Consider the following 18,017-nt stretch of genomic DNA (forward strand, 5'->3'; position numbering starts at 1 on the left):
CGCCGATTCGATACGATTTTGTCCTGAGGAAGCCCGTCTGAGAAGAGGTGTGTTGTTAGACTCGGTACAGATAACTGTCTATACTGTAGCTTATGTGGAGAGATAACAGCAATGAAGAGAGCGAAATCTATGAAAAGTTATCCTGATACATTCTTCCTTTGTGCTAGGGAATTTAAACTATTCCTCTTTTTTCTCGGGGACCCCCTGGACCCCGCTCAAGGACCCCCCGTGGGTCCCCAGACCCCACTCTGGGACCCACTGCCCTAACGAACATCTATACCCTAATACAAAGCTACTTGTTTAAACTTGTACGTTGTAATTGCCCATTGAGTCGTCCATCTGCAGCAGCACAGGTAGTTGGCCGTGTTTCACTGCCGTGCTTTGCCCCACCCACCAGCAGATCCAACCCCCCTGTGTAACCCCTGATTGGCTGAGGGGATTGCGGGTCCTGAGACTGAGCGCTCGGCTCTGAGCGGTGCGTCTGCCAGTGTGCACCAGTGAAGCGACAGGAGCGCTTGTTGGAGTCAACTACTAGACAGCCTACTGGCAACGAGTGGTGTTTTTTTGCTGGATATTCTTTGCTTCTAGTTTGCTGCAACCCAACATGAATTGTCTTTTGTACATACAGTAGGCTCTTGCATCGTTCCCTCCCTCCCATCTATTGGCTACATTTTCAACGGATTTTTTCTTCTTTTTTCTTTTTTGCACGGACTAACTATCGGGATATGTGTAGCCCTTTCCAAGTGAGAGATACGAGGAAATTAATTAGCAAGTAAAAGCTTCGGCACTTGTGAAGAGGCGGAGGGGAGAGAAGACTAAATCTGCTTGTCTGGAAATAAAAAGGTAACCGTGGACTTCAGTGATATCATGAGACATTCCTGCAATAGCAGCCGTGCTCTTTAGGCTGAGATAACCGGACTTAAGCTGTTGAATAATTTTGTGACTACCGATCCTTTTTAGCTTTTTTTTCATCCGATGTGCAGTTTGATAGCCTGTAGCTGCCGACCGAAGAGGAAATTGTATCACAACTTGTAACATCTCATACAGACGAACATGTTTATCCAAAATGCGGCTTAAACATTTCCTGGCATCAAGGCGTCGGGGAGAATTTAACAGGGACCTTTGAACCCCATTATTTCATCTGCACGGAAGATTACAGTTTTGGAGGACTTGCTCATCGGAATTCTCATTTTGTCTTTTTGCAGTGTGAAGATTTTTTTGTTCATTTTAACCTACTTGAAAATGGACAGTTCATCATTTGAGCCGTGTGTAACACCAGTTTGCCGCTTGATGAGAGCTGCTCAGATTTACATGGGTAAATCACTGTTCTGAGAAGATTCAGCATGTTTTCACAGATCTGTCATCCCCAATGTTTCCCTCGCTGCAGTAGACCGGAGGATGTGCTTTGCCTGAGAAGAGTACAATAAAGCACTTATTGTAGAATTATACACACCATGCTATAATTTGCATACAGAAGAGCTATTCTTCATCAAAACATTTTTACCGGACATTTCAATGAGATGAGTAATTTGGAACATTTTGCCTGTTTTCTCTGACATGCATTCGTGTGCGTAATCATTCAAGGTCTTTATTAGGCAACTCAACAGGTATAATGCAATCTAAGGAGATGGAATTAATACAATTTATTTGTGTGGTCCTCTTATTCTGGGTCGGGGCTGAGGCTGTTATCAACCTGAAGTATGGAATAAACGAGGAGATGAAGCCGGGGTCTGTGATTGGAAACGTGACAAAGGACGCACAGAAGCAAGGATTTCAGATTGCACCGCAGCCGCCGTACTTGCGGGTTATTTCTAATTCAGAGCCACGATGGGTGGAACTCAGTCCAGCCGGAATCCTTACGACCCAAATGAAAATTGATCGGGATGTAGTTTGTCGACAGAACCCAAAGTGCATTATTTCCCTAGAAGTGATGTCAAACTCTATGGAGATCTGTGTCATCAAAGTTGAAATTGAGGATTTGAATGACAATGCACCCAGATTCCCAACGAGCCACATTGACATTGAAATTTCAGAGAATGCCTCCCCTGGTACCAGGTTTCCCCTAGAGGGGGCAAGCGACCCGGACTCGGGGATCTTTGGAGTGCAGTCATATTCCATCACCCCAAATGAGCTTTTCGGGTTAGAAATAAAGACCAGAGGGGATGGGTCCAAAATTGCTGAGCTTGTGGTGCAAAAATCGTTAGACCGGGAGACCCAGTCCCACTACACATATGAAATCAGCGCAGAAGATGGAGGAGACCCTCCAAAGATAGGCGCGGTCCAGTTGAATATCAAGGTAATTGATTCGAATGACAACAATCCGGTTTTCGACGAATCAGTGTATACTGTTAATGTGATGGAGAACTCCCCAATCAATACATTAGTCATAGACTTGAATGCAACGGATCCTGACGAGGGCACAAATGGAGAGGTTGTGTACTCGTTCAACAGTTACGTCACCGAGAAAACGAGGGATGCGTTCAAAATTGACCCCAGAACTGGCATCATCACTGTCAACGGTGTTTTGGATTATGAAACAACGCAAATATACGAGATCGACGTCCAGGCGAAAGATCTAGGTCCCAATTCTGTTCCAGCTCACTGCAAAGTAACAGTGAATGTGATGGATACGAACGATAACCCACCTGTCATTAGTTTACTCTCACTGAACACAGAGATGGTTGAAGTTAGTGAGAACGCGCAGCGTGGATATGTCATTGCATTAGTGAGGGTGTCAGATAAGGACTCTGGAGCAAATGGCAAAGTGCAGTGCAGGCTCCAGGGCAATGTACCGTTCAGACTACAAGAATATGAGAGCTTCTCAACCATACTTGTCGATGGCAGGCTGGACAGAGAGCAAAGGGACACATACAATTTGACTATCCAAGCAGAGGACAGTGGCATCCCTCCTTTGCGCGCCACAAAGTCTTTGGTAGTCAAAGTCACAGATGAAAATGATAACCCTCCCCACTTCCTAAAGCCCCACTATCAAGAGATGGTCATGGAAAACAACCTGCCGGGCTCATGTCTGCTCTCAGTATCAGCACTAGACCCGGATTTGGGCATGAATGGCACTGTTTCATACTCCATAGTCCCCGGCGAGATTAAACACATGGATGTAAACACGTATGTCAGCATAAACCCATCAGGCCGCATTTACTCCATGAGATCTTTCGACCACGAATACACCAGGACTTTTGATTTCAAGGTTTTGGCCAGAGACAATGGGAACCCCTCTTTATCAAGTAACGCAACGGTGCGTATTGTGGTATTGGATGTCAACGACAACACACCTGTAATGACAAACCCCCCACTGGTTAATGGCACAGCCGAGGTTTCCATCCCAAGAAACGCTGGTGTGGGTTACATGGTCACCCAAGTCAAAGCCGACGACTATGATGAGGGGGAGAACGGACGGCTGACCTACACCATCTCGGAGGGGGACAGGGCTTTCTTTGAAATCGACCAGGTGAACGGAGAGGTGCGCTCCACCAGGATGTTCGGAGAAAACGCAAAATCCACCTACGAGATCACAGTGGTGGCGAGGGACCACGGCAAGCCCGCCCTGTCCGCCTCGGCCTACATCGTGGTCTACCTCTCCCCCGACCTGAACGCACAGGAGTCTATTGGACCCGTCAACCTGTCCCTCATCTTCATCATCGCCCTGGGCTCTATCGCCGCTATCTTGTTTGTCACCATGATTTTTGTTGCGGTCAAGTGCAAAAGGGATAACAAGGAGATCCGAACGTACAACTGCAGGTACTGACAACATCTTATGTGTAAATTTGTGTTTCAGTGAGTTCAGTGGCCACATCACTTGCCCTAAGTTCAAATCGTGTGTGTGTGTGTGCGTGTGTGTTTTCGTTAGTGCTTATGTGCGCGCATGAGAGCGAGAGAGGGAGAGAAAGAGAAGGGAGAGGGAGAGAGCATGTGCGTGTGCCCGTGCGCGCGCCCGCGGTCGTGCCCTGAAAAGTGCGAGTCGCAGGCTGGTTGTCAGTGCATTGCTTTTGTCATGCTGCATGCAGAGGCCCGAGTGTGAGGCGGGCGACGAGGACTGCAGGTTTCCACCGTTGAAGTAGAGGTAGATAATCAAACGGCGTTAAATTAGAGTCCTTCCGTAGAGGCCCACTCTCAATGTTATGGGAATTTGATTGATTGATTTAATCTTTCGATTGTAACCAATTGGCTCATAAATATGACGGTCCAACTGTCATGTTCAATTTGTGGGTGTGTTACCAGGCAATTAACGTCTCACTGGTTCAATATCAGTCCTAGACATTTATTATTTAACGTCCACCATGGTTGATTGGCGGTTTTCAGCTTTAATCTAGTGTGATTATAGATAGATAGGTTAACTATCCTCTAGGATCGTTCAGTGTTTTTTCTGCACTAATAATAATAATAAATATAAATAAAATAAAAATAATAATACTAATACTAATAATAAAGCAAATAATCTCCGTACTTATCTTTTGATTAGGCCTATATAAAAAGCACATAAGTGACATCAAAGTCATGAACTTTTGGTTTGACCAGTTGCCTGGAAATGAACAGATTATTATTGTCTGGATTTTGCGTATTGAAAATTCTGTTTTGTTCATCAATCTGAACATCAGCTCTGGCTTTGATTTCCCTGTGCTACATTACCACTATAAATTTACATATAGATTGGATTTGTGAATTTAACCTGAAGCCATAATCATATTTTGCTCCTGACATAATTTTGTTGATTTGAAGTTAAGTCAGGCCGTTTCTAAAGTGTTGAACATCCCTTGTCATAAAAAAAAAAAAAATGAACTGCCAATATTTCTCTGAATATTTATTAATATTGATTAGAAATTAAATGTCATCTATTTCCATTCTCATGTGATGGTTGAATGGAGAAGAGTACCACTCTTCTGTGCTTTCAAGGTTTCGCCTATAGCACATCATGGAGGCTGAAATGAATGCTTGTTCCTTTTCTGTTAGCTCTGGGGAATAAGTTATGTCACAAAGCGTATAAACTACTACAGTTTCAAGAGTGACAATTACCTTGTTGACACAAAGAATAAACATCTTTTCTCAGCGTATGAATACATTCAGTACTGCATGTGTTGTTATTGAAAGAGTGATGTGATGTATTGCCCCCCCTGATCAACACTTGATATTTTCTGAAGAGAATAGACATCATGTACCGCTGCAATGTCATAGACTTAATCTCAATAATACATTATATATTATGTAAAATAGATAAAATGATCAGCAACAAATTCAAAACCGCTCACAGCAGTTTACTCTCCTAGTATGAGCCACTCTCCCTGCTGGGTGCTTTAATCAGCATTGATGTGCTCTGCTTTTCAGTAGCCACCTCAAATATGAGGAGCGCTTATCTCCAATTTATTTCTTGTCCTCTGTCAGTCTGTCTGACTGAAGATTTCCCCTCCAAGATTTCATTTTGGGCACAGAGTAGAGAGAAAACACGTAAAAAAAAAAAGATAAATGGCAAAAAAATGCACTATTTCTGACCCTTGCAGCTTCTCATTTTCTTTCTTCCGAATCGAGAGGAGGTGGCTGTTTCCAAGATGTAATATAAAAGAAAAATGAAAAAGAAAGTACAATGCAGTTTCCTAGCCAGTGTGATGTTAGAAAGAGACAGGATCAGAACTGACTGCGTCCTAGTGAGCAATAGAGGCCAGTAAGGGCTAGTATGCCATGTTTAGAATAGAGCCATTCCAGACAAGGTACTATTATGTGTAACCATAGTTTTGTTGTGGGTGTGAACAGAAAGTAAATCATATGCTCCATGCCATATGTTAAAAATCTCTCTTCGTCTCTTCTAGAGTTTGAAACCATCTAGATGATAAAGACATCACAAAATCTATGGAATAGGCCTGGTTAAGATAGGAAGAATGACTGTAGAGTACATGGCATCAGCTCTCCTGTGTAGATTTGCAAGACTGCATAAAGAATGGATATTTCCCCCAGTCCGAGGATACTTTGATAAAGCTTGGCTGTGTTTCTCATTTGGTCTGATTAGAGTCAAAATACTCAGCTTAAGTTTGCAGCAGCCACAGAGAGTAGCTAAATGAATTTGAATCTGCAGTTCTCCTGCACTCCGTATTGCTACTGGGCTCGCTTGATAATGAAAGAAAAAATAGAATTAGTGTGGGTTGTGTGCTTTGAATATGATTGCATATACCGGTAGTGCTGCTCAGTATCATTTTGTTCCTTTGCTTTGCTTCTGTGGTTTGGCATGTTTGCATAGTGTCTGCCTGTTTGTGACATGTCGATTGCCGAGCATGCAAATGCAAACAAACAAGGGATGACAGCTCCATTGCAAGCCGGGAGTGGGAAGTCACTTGAGTGTGGCGTTCCACTCCCGGACACAGCCAATGAGCCTTTGTCTGGCACCCATGGTCGAACAGCGCCCTAGCTGGCATGGCGCGCAAGTTATTTGACCGTGTGGACAGGGGAGGGGAAGACAGAACACTGCTTTATTGAGTCTGTTCAGTTTCTTCTACTTGCGCAGGGTGGCGGAGTACTCATATGGCAACCAGAAGAAGTCCAGCAAGAAGAAGAAGTTGAGCAAGAATGACATCCGACTGGTGCCGCGTGACGTTGAGGAGACGGACAAGATGAACGTGGTGAGTTGCTCGTCTCTCACCTCCTCGCTCAACTACTTCGACTACCACCAGCAGAGCCTGCCACTGGGCTGCAGGCGCTCCGAGAGCACCTTCCTCAACGTGGAGAACCAGAACTCACGCAATGCGGCCCCCAACCATGGCTATCAGCACCCCTTCACCGGGCAGGGCCACCAGCAGCCTGACCTCATCATCAACGGCATGCCGCTGCCAGAGGTGAGACTCCATCCACTGTGCTCTGTCCTAAAGCCTTGCCCGGGCTGCCTGGGGTGAGAGGGGTAGGAGACAAGGGGAGGACATTGGGAGAGGTGGGCTTCCAAGACTCATTGCCATGACTAGATGTTGAGCTTCACTACCAAATCTAGAGGAGCCAGTCAGCTTCACTAGGTCACTTTATCATGGTGAATCTGACTTGAGAGTGAGGATGAGATGTAGAAATGCTGTTTAGCACCTTGCAACACAGTTCAAGGTCCAATGTTATTTAGCATTCCATTATACCAAATATTATAACGTCAGTGCAATTGTACTTTCCTATTGATCGAAAGCAAAGCTATTTGAAATGGCATGTGTGGCCTCATGTCAGTCTATCTGAGTGGAATCCTTCAAGGCATTTCAGGGAACCGAGACACTGGGCCTGACCTGTGACTGAGAGAGCTTTGCCAAGCAGAATTTGGAGGCCTGACAAAGTGGATTATTTGGCTTCCCTTACTCCACTTGTTTTTTTTGTGTGTGCTGAGCTATTGCAAAAGAACAGGAGCTTGAACACCTGCCAGATGCATTGACCCAGCTAATCAGCTCCACCACATGTCATTTCAGGTGCTAGCAGAAAGAATAATCATTGCTTAAATGCTTTATCTGCGCACCGTCCATTTGGCTGCAGTGTTACTGCATGGTCGCTCTGCACAGCCAGCCATTGAATTACCCTGCATAGCCTGTTTATTCCATTGACATATCATGCATGGCTGCAGCAGAGCAGAGAAGGTCTGACTTGAAAGGCTATTCAGGCTGACAGAGTGTACGCCAACAAGCTGATTTTTAGTTTATAGATTTTCGTCTGTATGAACTGGTCTATTGGATTCCTTGGACAACCTCTCTCCATGACCCACTTCTCCTGATCCCATGGGAGGAAGGGGCATTTGTGTTTGTGTGTGCATGTGTGTGTTTGTGTGTGAGAATGTGTGTGTGTGTGTGTCTGTGTGTGTTTGTCACCGTACCGTGTTCACTCCAATAAACAGCAACAAATAAGCCCCAGCTCCGCACACACACACACTTATAATTGATGACTCCAATCTCCGTTTGACATTCAGTGAGAAGAAGGTGGGGAGGAGGGGGCTGGGGGTCTTAAAACAAAACAAGAAACACAAGATGGCTATTGATCTATTGACTGGATGATCCGGAGAGATCTGGGCACCGATGGATCCTGAGGGTTCAATGAGACCCACTTACAGGAATGCTGATTTACTGGGACTGTCTGAGCCGTGTGCGAGTGTGTGAATAACACAGGTGGAGAGCATGAAAAATGTTGCCGGGGTTCGTCTCGCGGTGTTATCTAGTCAGTGAAGGCGGAGGTGGGGGATTCAGCAGGTACATGCAGTGACCAGGATTGCATTTGCCTGTAGGTAGTGGTATGCAGGTCACCACCCTTTCTATGGACAAAACAGCAGGATATAGCAGCAGTCTGGCTACACAAAGGAATTACCCGACATTGTAAAAGCTCCAGCAGTGGCCTGTCTCTGTGGCTTAAGCATCCAATAAAAGCACATTCGCCGCAGGATTAGGAGAGCCTTTATTTGTTTCAGCTAATGAAAAAGAGGAGAGGGAGACAAATAGGGTTGCAGATGATTCCATATGCAAAGCTCGGAGGTGCCTTGATAGGGCTATATCAGGGCAGATAGCGATACAAGGCGGGAATGAGCAAGCAAGGGTGAATGTGTCTTAGTGCCAGGTGTCTGAGCCCCGACCGCGTTTTCTCATTTTCTTAGAGGCAGTTGATTGGCTTGATAGAGGCCGGGGCTGTTTAACATGCAAGTTCCATCGCGCTCCGCCTTGCACATGACGTTGACAAACATCTCTTTGACCCGGCCTTTGCATATTTTCCCTGGACTGAGAAAGAGAGTGTGTGTATGAGAAAGTGAGTGAGAGATAGCGAGAGAGAGAGAGAGCATGCATTACCCTCCAGCAGAGCGAGCCTAGCGCAACGACAGTAGCCATAGTTCTTTCCTCCCCATTGTGACATTTGTAAAATACAGAAGCTCTATATCCAAATGTTTCTCTTGAATAAAAATGTTTTCAATATAATTACAATGCCATTTATAGCAGAAACAAACAGCACTTCTATGAAATGACCGATAATTGCTTTGTTACGATGAGCAAGCCTGGGCTTGAAACCACTTGACTCCACAAGTCCTCAACCCATATCCCATTGGTGTGGCTAGGACACACGAGTGGCTGCACTGTTGTGATTACCATGGCTGCTTTGTCCCAAAAATTTGTTTTCATCCTGGGGGCAACCTCATAATTATCCATGATTCATTCATCCTCTGCGAAAGAGCTTTCTGTTTTTACACCAGGGCACAATGTCTTTGTGTGTTTGTTTATTTTCTAAACATGTGTAGTCTCAAATTATCATAGCCATCAGGAGGTGGATATGAGGTCAAATCAGGTTCAGTAATCAAGGAAAAGAGGTGTTTATTTGTGTTTATGTGTAATATATGTTTTTGATAGATGCGTTATACTTGTAGTCCAATTGTTAGTTTATGTGGGGCAGTGAGCATCCTGGTTATGTCAGAGCAGCTGTAGACTAGCTTTTCCTGCTTCAGACAAAGCGTGTTGCCGTGCGCTCGCACACACACCCGCACACACGCACACACTCGCGTGCATGCGCGCACGCACACACACACACGCACACTCTTGCGTGCACGCGCGCGCGCACACACACACACACTGTGGGACTGGAGCAGACTTGGCCAAGATAACAGTGACAGGTCTCCCAGAAGGCCTCATACTCGCAATTGCATTGTGTATATTGTATTCTCCCTTGTGAGAGTGTGTACCCGTATATACCTCCCTGCAGATCCCTGTCCATTGTTTTGAAGAGCATCAGCTGTGAGATGTTTGTTAGACCTGCCTGTGGTAGCACTAATACAAGCGCTCGCAGGAGAATAGAGCTGTCTTGCATGGCTTAATTATAGTGAATCACTTGGTGAGGGAGACAATTATACAGTAAAGGAATGGCCTTTGGCTAGAATGTGTTTTTGAATTTGTAATGTGTACCAAGGTTCCTCACACCTGTGATTTCAGATAATGAATATAGCTGGAAAATAAGTTCTCTTAGATCATTGATTTATTTTACATTAGCCTTATGCAGGGAAGAGATTGCCGATTTATATTATCAGGTTTTTTCTATGGTGGTAAATGAAACGGAAAAAAGGAGGTGGACTTTGCAGTCGTTTGTGCAAAATGTTACATATTTTGTGGAGAATGCACTCCACAAGTTTAGTTCATTGCTAATCGATGTAATCTTCCTGGTGCTCTCCGCGCTGTTGCCTCAAAGATGGCTACGCAACTTCTACCATTTATTCTACCTTAAATTATGGCGTATGCCTTAAAGTTCATGTTCAGATTCCAGACCAATAAAAAACGGAGGCACATAGAGAAATCTGTGTTTGTTTTTTCTATTGTCACAGTCAATCAAAGAAAATGAAAATGAAAATTGAAACAAAATAGGTTACAAGGTGTCTCAATATACCAATCTTGCTGTTTTTCCCCTGTTAGTAAGGAAGACATTTTGATATTGATGTAGCAGAGACAACAGGGAGTGGTTCCAGCGCGGCTGCACATCCCCCGCAATCACTTCACAACAGGACAATACGCACAGGGTGCAGTCAGACGTGTCATATTGAGCATGCAAAGTACATGTCATGCTGTCAGCGCACACTACACATCTGTTGAAACTGCCAATCACCCCCCACACACATGCTCATGAACACATGCACACACACACACATATGGGGTGTTGCATTTATATAAAATATGGACTGTGACATTATCATTTACATCATTAATACTAAACTAAACCTAGAAGTAAATGACAAACCTATTCCAACATGTTCAGTCATATTCAAATATTGTCTCGCTTGAGCATTTCAGATACTTTCTTCTACGGTTGTTTTGAAATTGTCATTATTCCAAGTTGTTCAAGGTTTGATTAATTGAAAAAAATATTGCGAATCAGATTTGCTTGACCCTTTTCCCTCATTAGAGTGTCAAATTTTACACGAGTTTGTGAGAGGTACAGTTGCGGTAAAAACCATTCCTTTTATGCCATGTTTAAATATGAATTTACAGATTTCTGACCATTTAAATAAGGTAGTGTTTATATTTCTGTGAATTTCATCAGAGTAATCCGGCTAATCATCCTAAATCCAATACGAGAAGCTAAAGGGCATAGCTGCCGTGAGACTCGGAGATGTCCGGAGCTCTGATGAGGGAGAACCGCTTACTCTGAATAAAAGGTGTTTCTTACAGTATGTCAAGCAAGTGGCAAGAGACTAATCATGGTGGGGGAAAAAAAAAACTGAGATTGCGTAATGAGGGAACACAGCCGTGACTGCTTGAACGGGAAAATCAGTGGGGAATTTTTTTTTTTCAGTTTTATTTTTTTGATCTGTTGAAAGAGTAGGGGCGGTGTATGTTGCATGCTTTAATGTCTCCTCCTTTCAAAGGATTTGAGAGAGGATCGTCTCATCTCCAACACCTTCAGATGCGCGCTGATTGAGTGGCAGACGAAGCTGTTAATTATTAAGAAAGGTTGTATTTGCCAGGCAGAGACTTGAAAAATGCCCCGCTCTTTAAGTGTCGGTATTTATAAATAAAGCGCTGCCTGTCAGAATTTTAAACGAACGTCGTGACAACGGTGCACTTCATGCCCTTTTGTTACATTTCCCCGTTCAGTTCCTCCCCGTGTTTCACCACAAAATTGGTGAAAGCTGCGGAGTGATTTAGTGATATTACCCGACAAGACGCATTTTTCGCTCGATGGACAAACAGTGGTAGTCTTCCACTTGGGTGGGTTTTTATAGCCTTGACCCCAACCCCCAGCCACCCACCCCCCCCCCCCCGCACACACACACACCCGCACCACTAAGTGTCATTCTCGATGTTGGAGAGGTACAATAAAATGACATAACAACCCCAGGCAGCCAGTCAGAACGGTCCAGGCCCTCTGGGATGCCACCCTCTTGTTGGGATCAGAGCATCCAGCCAAAGAGCTTAAGTGTCAAAACACATGAGTGACAGAGTCTGACGTACACATGTCACTGTAGTCTGTCCTTAACCACATGTGACTGGTGAGCAGCATGCAGAGGAACTAATACTGTAGACAAACGGCAAGGCCCGGAAGAGTGATGAGAGAGAGAGAGAGAGAGGTAGAGAGAGGGGGAGAGAGAGAGAGAGAGAGAGAGAGAGAGAGAGAGAGAGAGAGAGAGAGAGAAATTTCTATTTATAGGATGGCGATGATTTTCCACAACCTGTATTGCAACTGCCTTCCTGAAACACATTTTTTTTTTCCTCCGTGAAATGTGGTGTTAGGATGAGGAGGATATTTTCTGATTACACATAGAGGCCATCGTTTGTTCAGAATTCAAACCATATTACACTTCTATGGAGAGAAATAATGTGATTTTCTTTTTGTTGGTTCAGGATGTTTTTTCTCCTCTGCCACTTCGCCTGCCAAACGGAATATTAGGATCTGTGTACCTGAAAATTTTGAAGGTAGTGTTAAAAAAAAAAATCATTCTGATACTTACACATTTATCTGAAGTTTTTACCTGAATAGTCATTCACCTAAAAGCTCAGAGTTTGCACAGTTTTTGCCTTAAAACCTTGACAGTCCAGACTGCAAACATCAAATGGTTGAACTCCTTGAGAATGTCAGCACATTTCTTACCACCATTTCTTATATTCAACAATATAATTTGAAATATGTCCTTACTGCTTCATTTGTACTAAATATACTACAATAGACATCGTCTAAGCAGTTTCGTGCGTCACTACTCATTTCTCATAGTTCCAAGACAAGACTACTGAAAATAAAGATACTTTTTAATTTAATATATTTTAACTTCATTTTAAGTTTGTATCATGTGCAAAGAATCACCACTTTTTTTTCAGTCTATGAAAACATCTAAGAAAGGGATTTTTGTGGAGTAAAAGTTAGTCATGTAATGCTATCAGCGTTTCAACAATTTACAAAAAAACATTTTTACTGGATGCGTAAATGCAATAAGGGTGTAATGACATTGGGTTTAGGGTGATGGGTCCAAGAATAAATGAGAGAATGCAAGGCCAACAGGCTAAATGGAGTGGAGGAAATGGACATAGTGATGATGTTTATCGCTGGGGAAGGGGACATCATTACGCACCTTGTTAAGCCCCGCAAGCAGTGCTGCTTGGACGTAATTACCCATTTAAATGAGTTTCCCGCAGCACTGTTTTTATTTCTCAAATTAAACTCTGTGACACAAATATGCCGCATTCTGTTTTCTTTCATGGTAATCCTTGGGACTTGTGAGAGTCCCAACCTAGAGCGAGTTCACTTGTGGAAATTTACCGTCAAGCAAATAGATTTAGAGTATCTGTCTTCTGCAGCCTCCCTGTGCACTGTGAGCCTCAAGACAGTTACTCGGTAAACCATTAAAGATTCAGAGCTTGTATACAAACATGTTTTGTTGCCGTGGTTAGAAAAAACAGAGAAGTCTTGAATCTGCTCTACAGACAAATTACTGATGAATATGTCTTAATCTCATCTTAATCTTTGGTACGACTTTAAGTGTACTATGTTTGTCCTTATTAATATCTGTTGCCATTATACAATTTCACCGTGTCGGCAGAATTCAACCCCCCCCCCCCCCCGCCTCATTTAAGACATTTTAAAAACATCATGTGCAGCATTTCACACGTTTTCTCGCACACTTTGTGTGTGAACCTCCTGTGGTGTTTGGTGCGAAGCAAAACTAAGGTGTCGTTTTTTAGATTCCTAATGAAAGCAAACACGTCGCAGGAAAACCTGCGTCAAAGGAAGGCTCCAGGAGAGGAGGAAAATAACTTAACCTCATCTCTCATTAATGCACATTTTGCTGCCAGGATTTGAAAATGCCTGTAGTTAAATTAATATGGGATAGGAAAGGTCAGCCTACATACTACTACACACACCCCAAGACTTGTTATGGCCAGGAGTAAAAGCTATTTGCTGTGGACACTCCATATAAACCAAGGTACTATTTGCTCTATCGTATCCAGTGTATGCCAAGAGTAATGCGCCCACTTCTGTCCCTCTAGCTTAGGCATATTAAAGACGAACGCTTTGTACATGTGTTGGCATGCGCTGTAGGATTTGATAACGCAGACACTCCTTCAATATATTTGTCCCTCTCAGCCGATAAGAATAACAAGGGACTCACAATCTGTCTTTGGGGAAATTAACATATTTTTTCCTTTTCTGTTCTGGTAGGAACAACAAAACCAGAATGTTTCTCACCAAGTAAAAGAAGTGACGAAAAAGTAATTACAACTTTATAGTAATGACCATCATTATTCGAGTGTACGAAAAATTAATTTCATCCAAATGTGGAAAGGGAAAAAGGTATTAATTAAAATGCATGGATAACAGCAGGCCTCTAATTTTTTCCACTGCCCTGCCTTAGCTGAATTCTTGCTTACTGTGAGACTTGTTGCTGCATTGAGGAGAGGGTTCCCACGGCCTTCTTGGAAGCGGTGATACTATGTTCTTTGAATGACAGGGAAATGGGGGAGGGATGCAGTGAAATATAACAATACTCATTGTGAACAGACACTTTTTCCAAGCAGCCAACTCTGACACTAGGGAAGAGTGACCTTTCCAAGTGTCCTGTTTTCCGGCTAAAACAAAGAGGGAGCAGGAGGATGTTAGTTAGCATTTCCCCCATCAGATTAAATGTCAACTTCTGCATGCATAATTGTAGAGTGGAGAGGAGAAAGACTAGTAGTGCACCAATTTGCTGGTGGATAGATGAATCCAGTCTAGTTATTCACTGCAGTGCAGATATGTCAGGCACTCACGCACTTTCAGTGTGGACAGATTGCACTTTGTCATCATTAATGTAATTGTAGATATATTTGGATTTGTACTTTAGCATTGCATCTCCTTTTAACTTTAACATTGGATTAGACTTAATTCAATTGTAAATAAAAGAATCACCCCTATATCACATGTTGACTTATTTTAATGTGCAGAGAATGAGAATTTAAAGTAGAGCAGAAAACAGGGAGCTAACAGGGAGTCATTGTATTGCAAATAGAAATGCCGCATTATACTTTTGTTTTGTTTGCTCCAGTGATGGAGCAGACTTTCCTGTTTCTCCCCCTTTCATTTGAGCAAATTCATACAGTGCCTTTGTTCTTAGACATAAACCTGGATTTGCATTAGGGAGTGCATGTATGGGATGTTTGATGAGCACACAGGCTGTTGGCAGGCAAGCCACTATAGCAGCAATATCGGCCGCCTCAGAGGCTTGCAGCAGTATGGCTAGAGGAACAGCAGGCTAGCGTAATTGTGCATTGTTCATCCACAGAACAGAGGCAGAGCATGTAATGAGCTGTAGCATTTTCTTCCAGCCAGCCTAATGGGCTATGACCGGGTATAGGCCTCTCAGAGCCCCTGCGCTCCCTCTGCCCTGTGTCGCCAGTGTCTTAGCCTCATCTCTCGTTTCACATCCACCCTTCTCCCTCTGCTCCATCATCTTCAGACACTCCTTCACCTCTGTCTTTCTCCTTCTTTATCTCCCCTTCCCTACCCATTGTCCCCCTGTGGTGGGAGGTGCTGGGACCCCTAACGTGTTCAATGTGCGGCTCTTTTCTTTCTCTCTTGTCTGTAAAGCTCCAAGCAGTCACTCCGATTCAGCCTGACATAAACCAGAATAGCTCATTGATGGAGCAGGCTATGCAGTGTGTGTGACTACATTAAAAACCCAAACACAGAGCATACAAATAAAAGTTCAGGAGGAGAAATTGCTGATGTTAGGTGTAAGGGATTTGTTGTTAGAAGTCGGCTCATTTTTCCCTCAAAGGCTGTTTTGCATTTTGATTATCTAGTTTTCCTGAAAGCAATTCAGGTAGGCCTGTTTCACTCAGGTTTGTTTTCCTGGGATTAGGGCTTTTCAGAAAGGGCCTGGGCATATTATTTACGCCCATATCTGGTTTCCTGGGAGGCGGGAAACCATTTCTTTGCTTGAGTGATACCAGGTCAAGTTGGAAAGACAAGAACGTGTGTCTGGGAATAGATTAAATATCTACTCTGGGCTGAGCACGGAGGATGAAAACACTACTAATGATAATAGTTATGATTGCTTTGCCAGGGAATTGATAACGACTACGCCCGTCTCTCTGTGGTCCGTCATGGCATCAGAAAACAATGCTGAGGGTTCAGCCAGTGTCTGGCGGTGGAGCACAATGGGACGTCAGGTTTAACTTTCCTCTCACGTCCGCCGCTTGACATACCACAGTGCAAGTAGCAAAGTTAATGAATGAAAAGCACTCGGCCTCTGTCAGACTGCTCCGAGTGCAGTACTTCCCCCAGTAACCCCCTTAGCTCCAGATTACTCCCCTCTACCTGTTCTCTGTCTGACAGCTGTTCCCAGATCAGTCTTAGGTGGAGCTAGTGGGTAAGGAAGGCAGCGTGTCTTTACTTGTTAGAGGGAAGATTGCATATAATCTCTGCGCTGTAATAACAAGGGTTGAATGCTCCTTTGGGGAGCATGGCAACAAGGTCACTATGGAGCTGTGCTTGGGCGCTCTGATCTCACCAAAGAGTTGAGGGATCGTTATATCAAAGCATGCTGACAGGGCTGTTAATAGCGCAAGCACATACACACACATACACACACACACACACGACACACACATGCATGCAAGCAATGCAAGCATATACATACGGACACATGAACGCCACCTTAGACCCTTTGTTGGTGTTTCATAAAAATAAACGGTTTTACAATTGCTTCAAGTTTCATGAGTGATGCTGTTACACACTACATATATTCTCTTGTTGGCCCTGTAGTGGGAATGGATATGGGTATAAAAACGTACTGCTGTTTTTCATTCTCATATTACGCTCTCTGGTCAAATCAGAAATACATGTCCTTTTAGTAATTTCCTCCTATAAGAAATTATATTTTCCAAAAAGAACAGAACGAGTCCTGCCTCAGTGCTGCCCAGCAGCCTCAATTTACATTATCAGGCCAAAATTCTGTCTGTCCTAAATGTTAATGTGTTGCTGCCCCTTTTTTGTTTGTCTGTGATAGGACACCAGACAAAATACCAAGAGTGGTGGGGGAGGACAGAAATGGGAGTGGTGCTCTGACTTTTCATTTGTTTGCTACCCAGTAATGATTATTTTAGCCTCTAAGCCCCAGATTTGGCCTTGTTTTGCTGTGGGAAGCAGCATCAACGGGGACAGAGCAGCCTTGCCCTGGCTGAGAAGCTTGTCTGTAGCTAAGCTGGTTGGCAGAGAGAGTCAGGTACACAGCATGGAAGACATTGTGAGGGTAGTCGCAGGAGGTCAGCCGGGGCGAGAGAGAAGAGAGAAGGGAGGAATGTTCAGTTTGGGCAGGACCGGATCAAGTTTGGCTCCTGCCTTACCTGGGTTTGTTTGCCTGGTGGCTGATTCAGAGCATTTCCGTATGACAGACCTCCTCCATTTGCCTTGTTCTGGTGCTTCTGGTGCCAAGCTCGTTGCCAGCTTGCATGAGCAACTGCAGAAAGCTGACTTTTGGTTTAATTTGGAGGACTAGCTATAATCCAGACTAAGTCCCTTAAAGCTGAAGCCCCCTCCCTCCTCCCACCACTGTTGGATTATGGGAACGTCTTTAAAAGGATAAGGACCTGCTTATCAGTGCTTCCCTCAACACTTCTTAGGGACTTCAAATGTGGGGGAGGATGGTTCACAGTCACCCAATGTGGCCGGTTATTTGCGTATTTGAGTCATACAGATTAGACATCTGACAACTGAGATCAATGATTATCACAATTTACGGTTTTTAAACCCCCACAGTCACAAAGGCATATGGATCTTAGCATATGCCTCCACTTCCACCCTAGTGAATTTCATCAGTAAGTAGAATCTGACTGAATAAAGCAGTGAAATCAGATGTCCAGCTGCGCTTCATGAGCTGAATGCTTCTCGCCTTTACAGTCACCTTCACACACACATTAAGTAACTGCGTTTGACACAGCGGCCCTGCTCTTTATTGTGGGAAGATATGGATTTAAGACCAAATAGGAATTAATTTAAACATGCAAGTGTCAGAGATAAAACGATCAAAGCCACAGTAAAAAAAATATCTTTTTATTTATCTTTTTATT

The 18,017-nt window shown here is 43.8% G+C and overlaps 1 protein-coding gene across 2 annotated transcripts in view; it reads left to right on the forward strand.

The window, feature by feature from the left end:
• The first annotated feature begins 566 nt into the window (after positions 1 to 566).
• The window catches only part of pcdh19 (protocadherin 19), a 53,699-nt gene continuing 36,248 nt past the window's right edge, over positions 567 to 18,017 (forward strand). Inside the window, exons 1-2 of one of the 2 annotated variants that reach the window (XM_078289178.1) lie at positions 567 to 3,759; positions 6,491 to 6,836. In XM_078289178.1, coding sequence (XP_078145304.1) covers positions 1,613 to 3,759; positions 6,491 to 6,836 — 2,493 coding nt within the window. In that variant the 5' untranslated portion in view covers positions 567 to 1,612. The remainder of the gene's footprint in view (positions 3,760 to 6,490; positions 6,837 to 18,017) is intronic. The other variant, XM_078289179.1, reaches the window with a different exon arrangement.

Source organism: Centroberyx gerrardi, chromosome 16 (genome assembly GCF_048128805.1).
Source record: "Centroberyx gerrardi isolate f3 chromosome 16, fCenGer3.hap1.cur.20231027, whole genome shotgun sequence".
NCBI lineage: Eukaryota > Metazoa > Chordata > Actinopteri > Beryciformes > Berycidae > Centroberyx > Centroberyx gerrardi.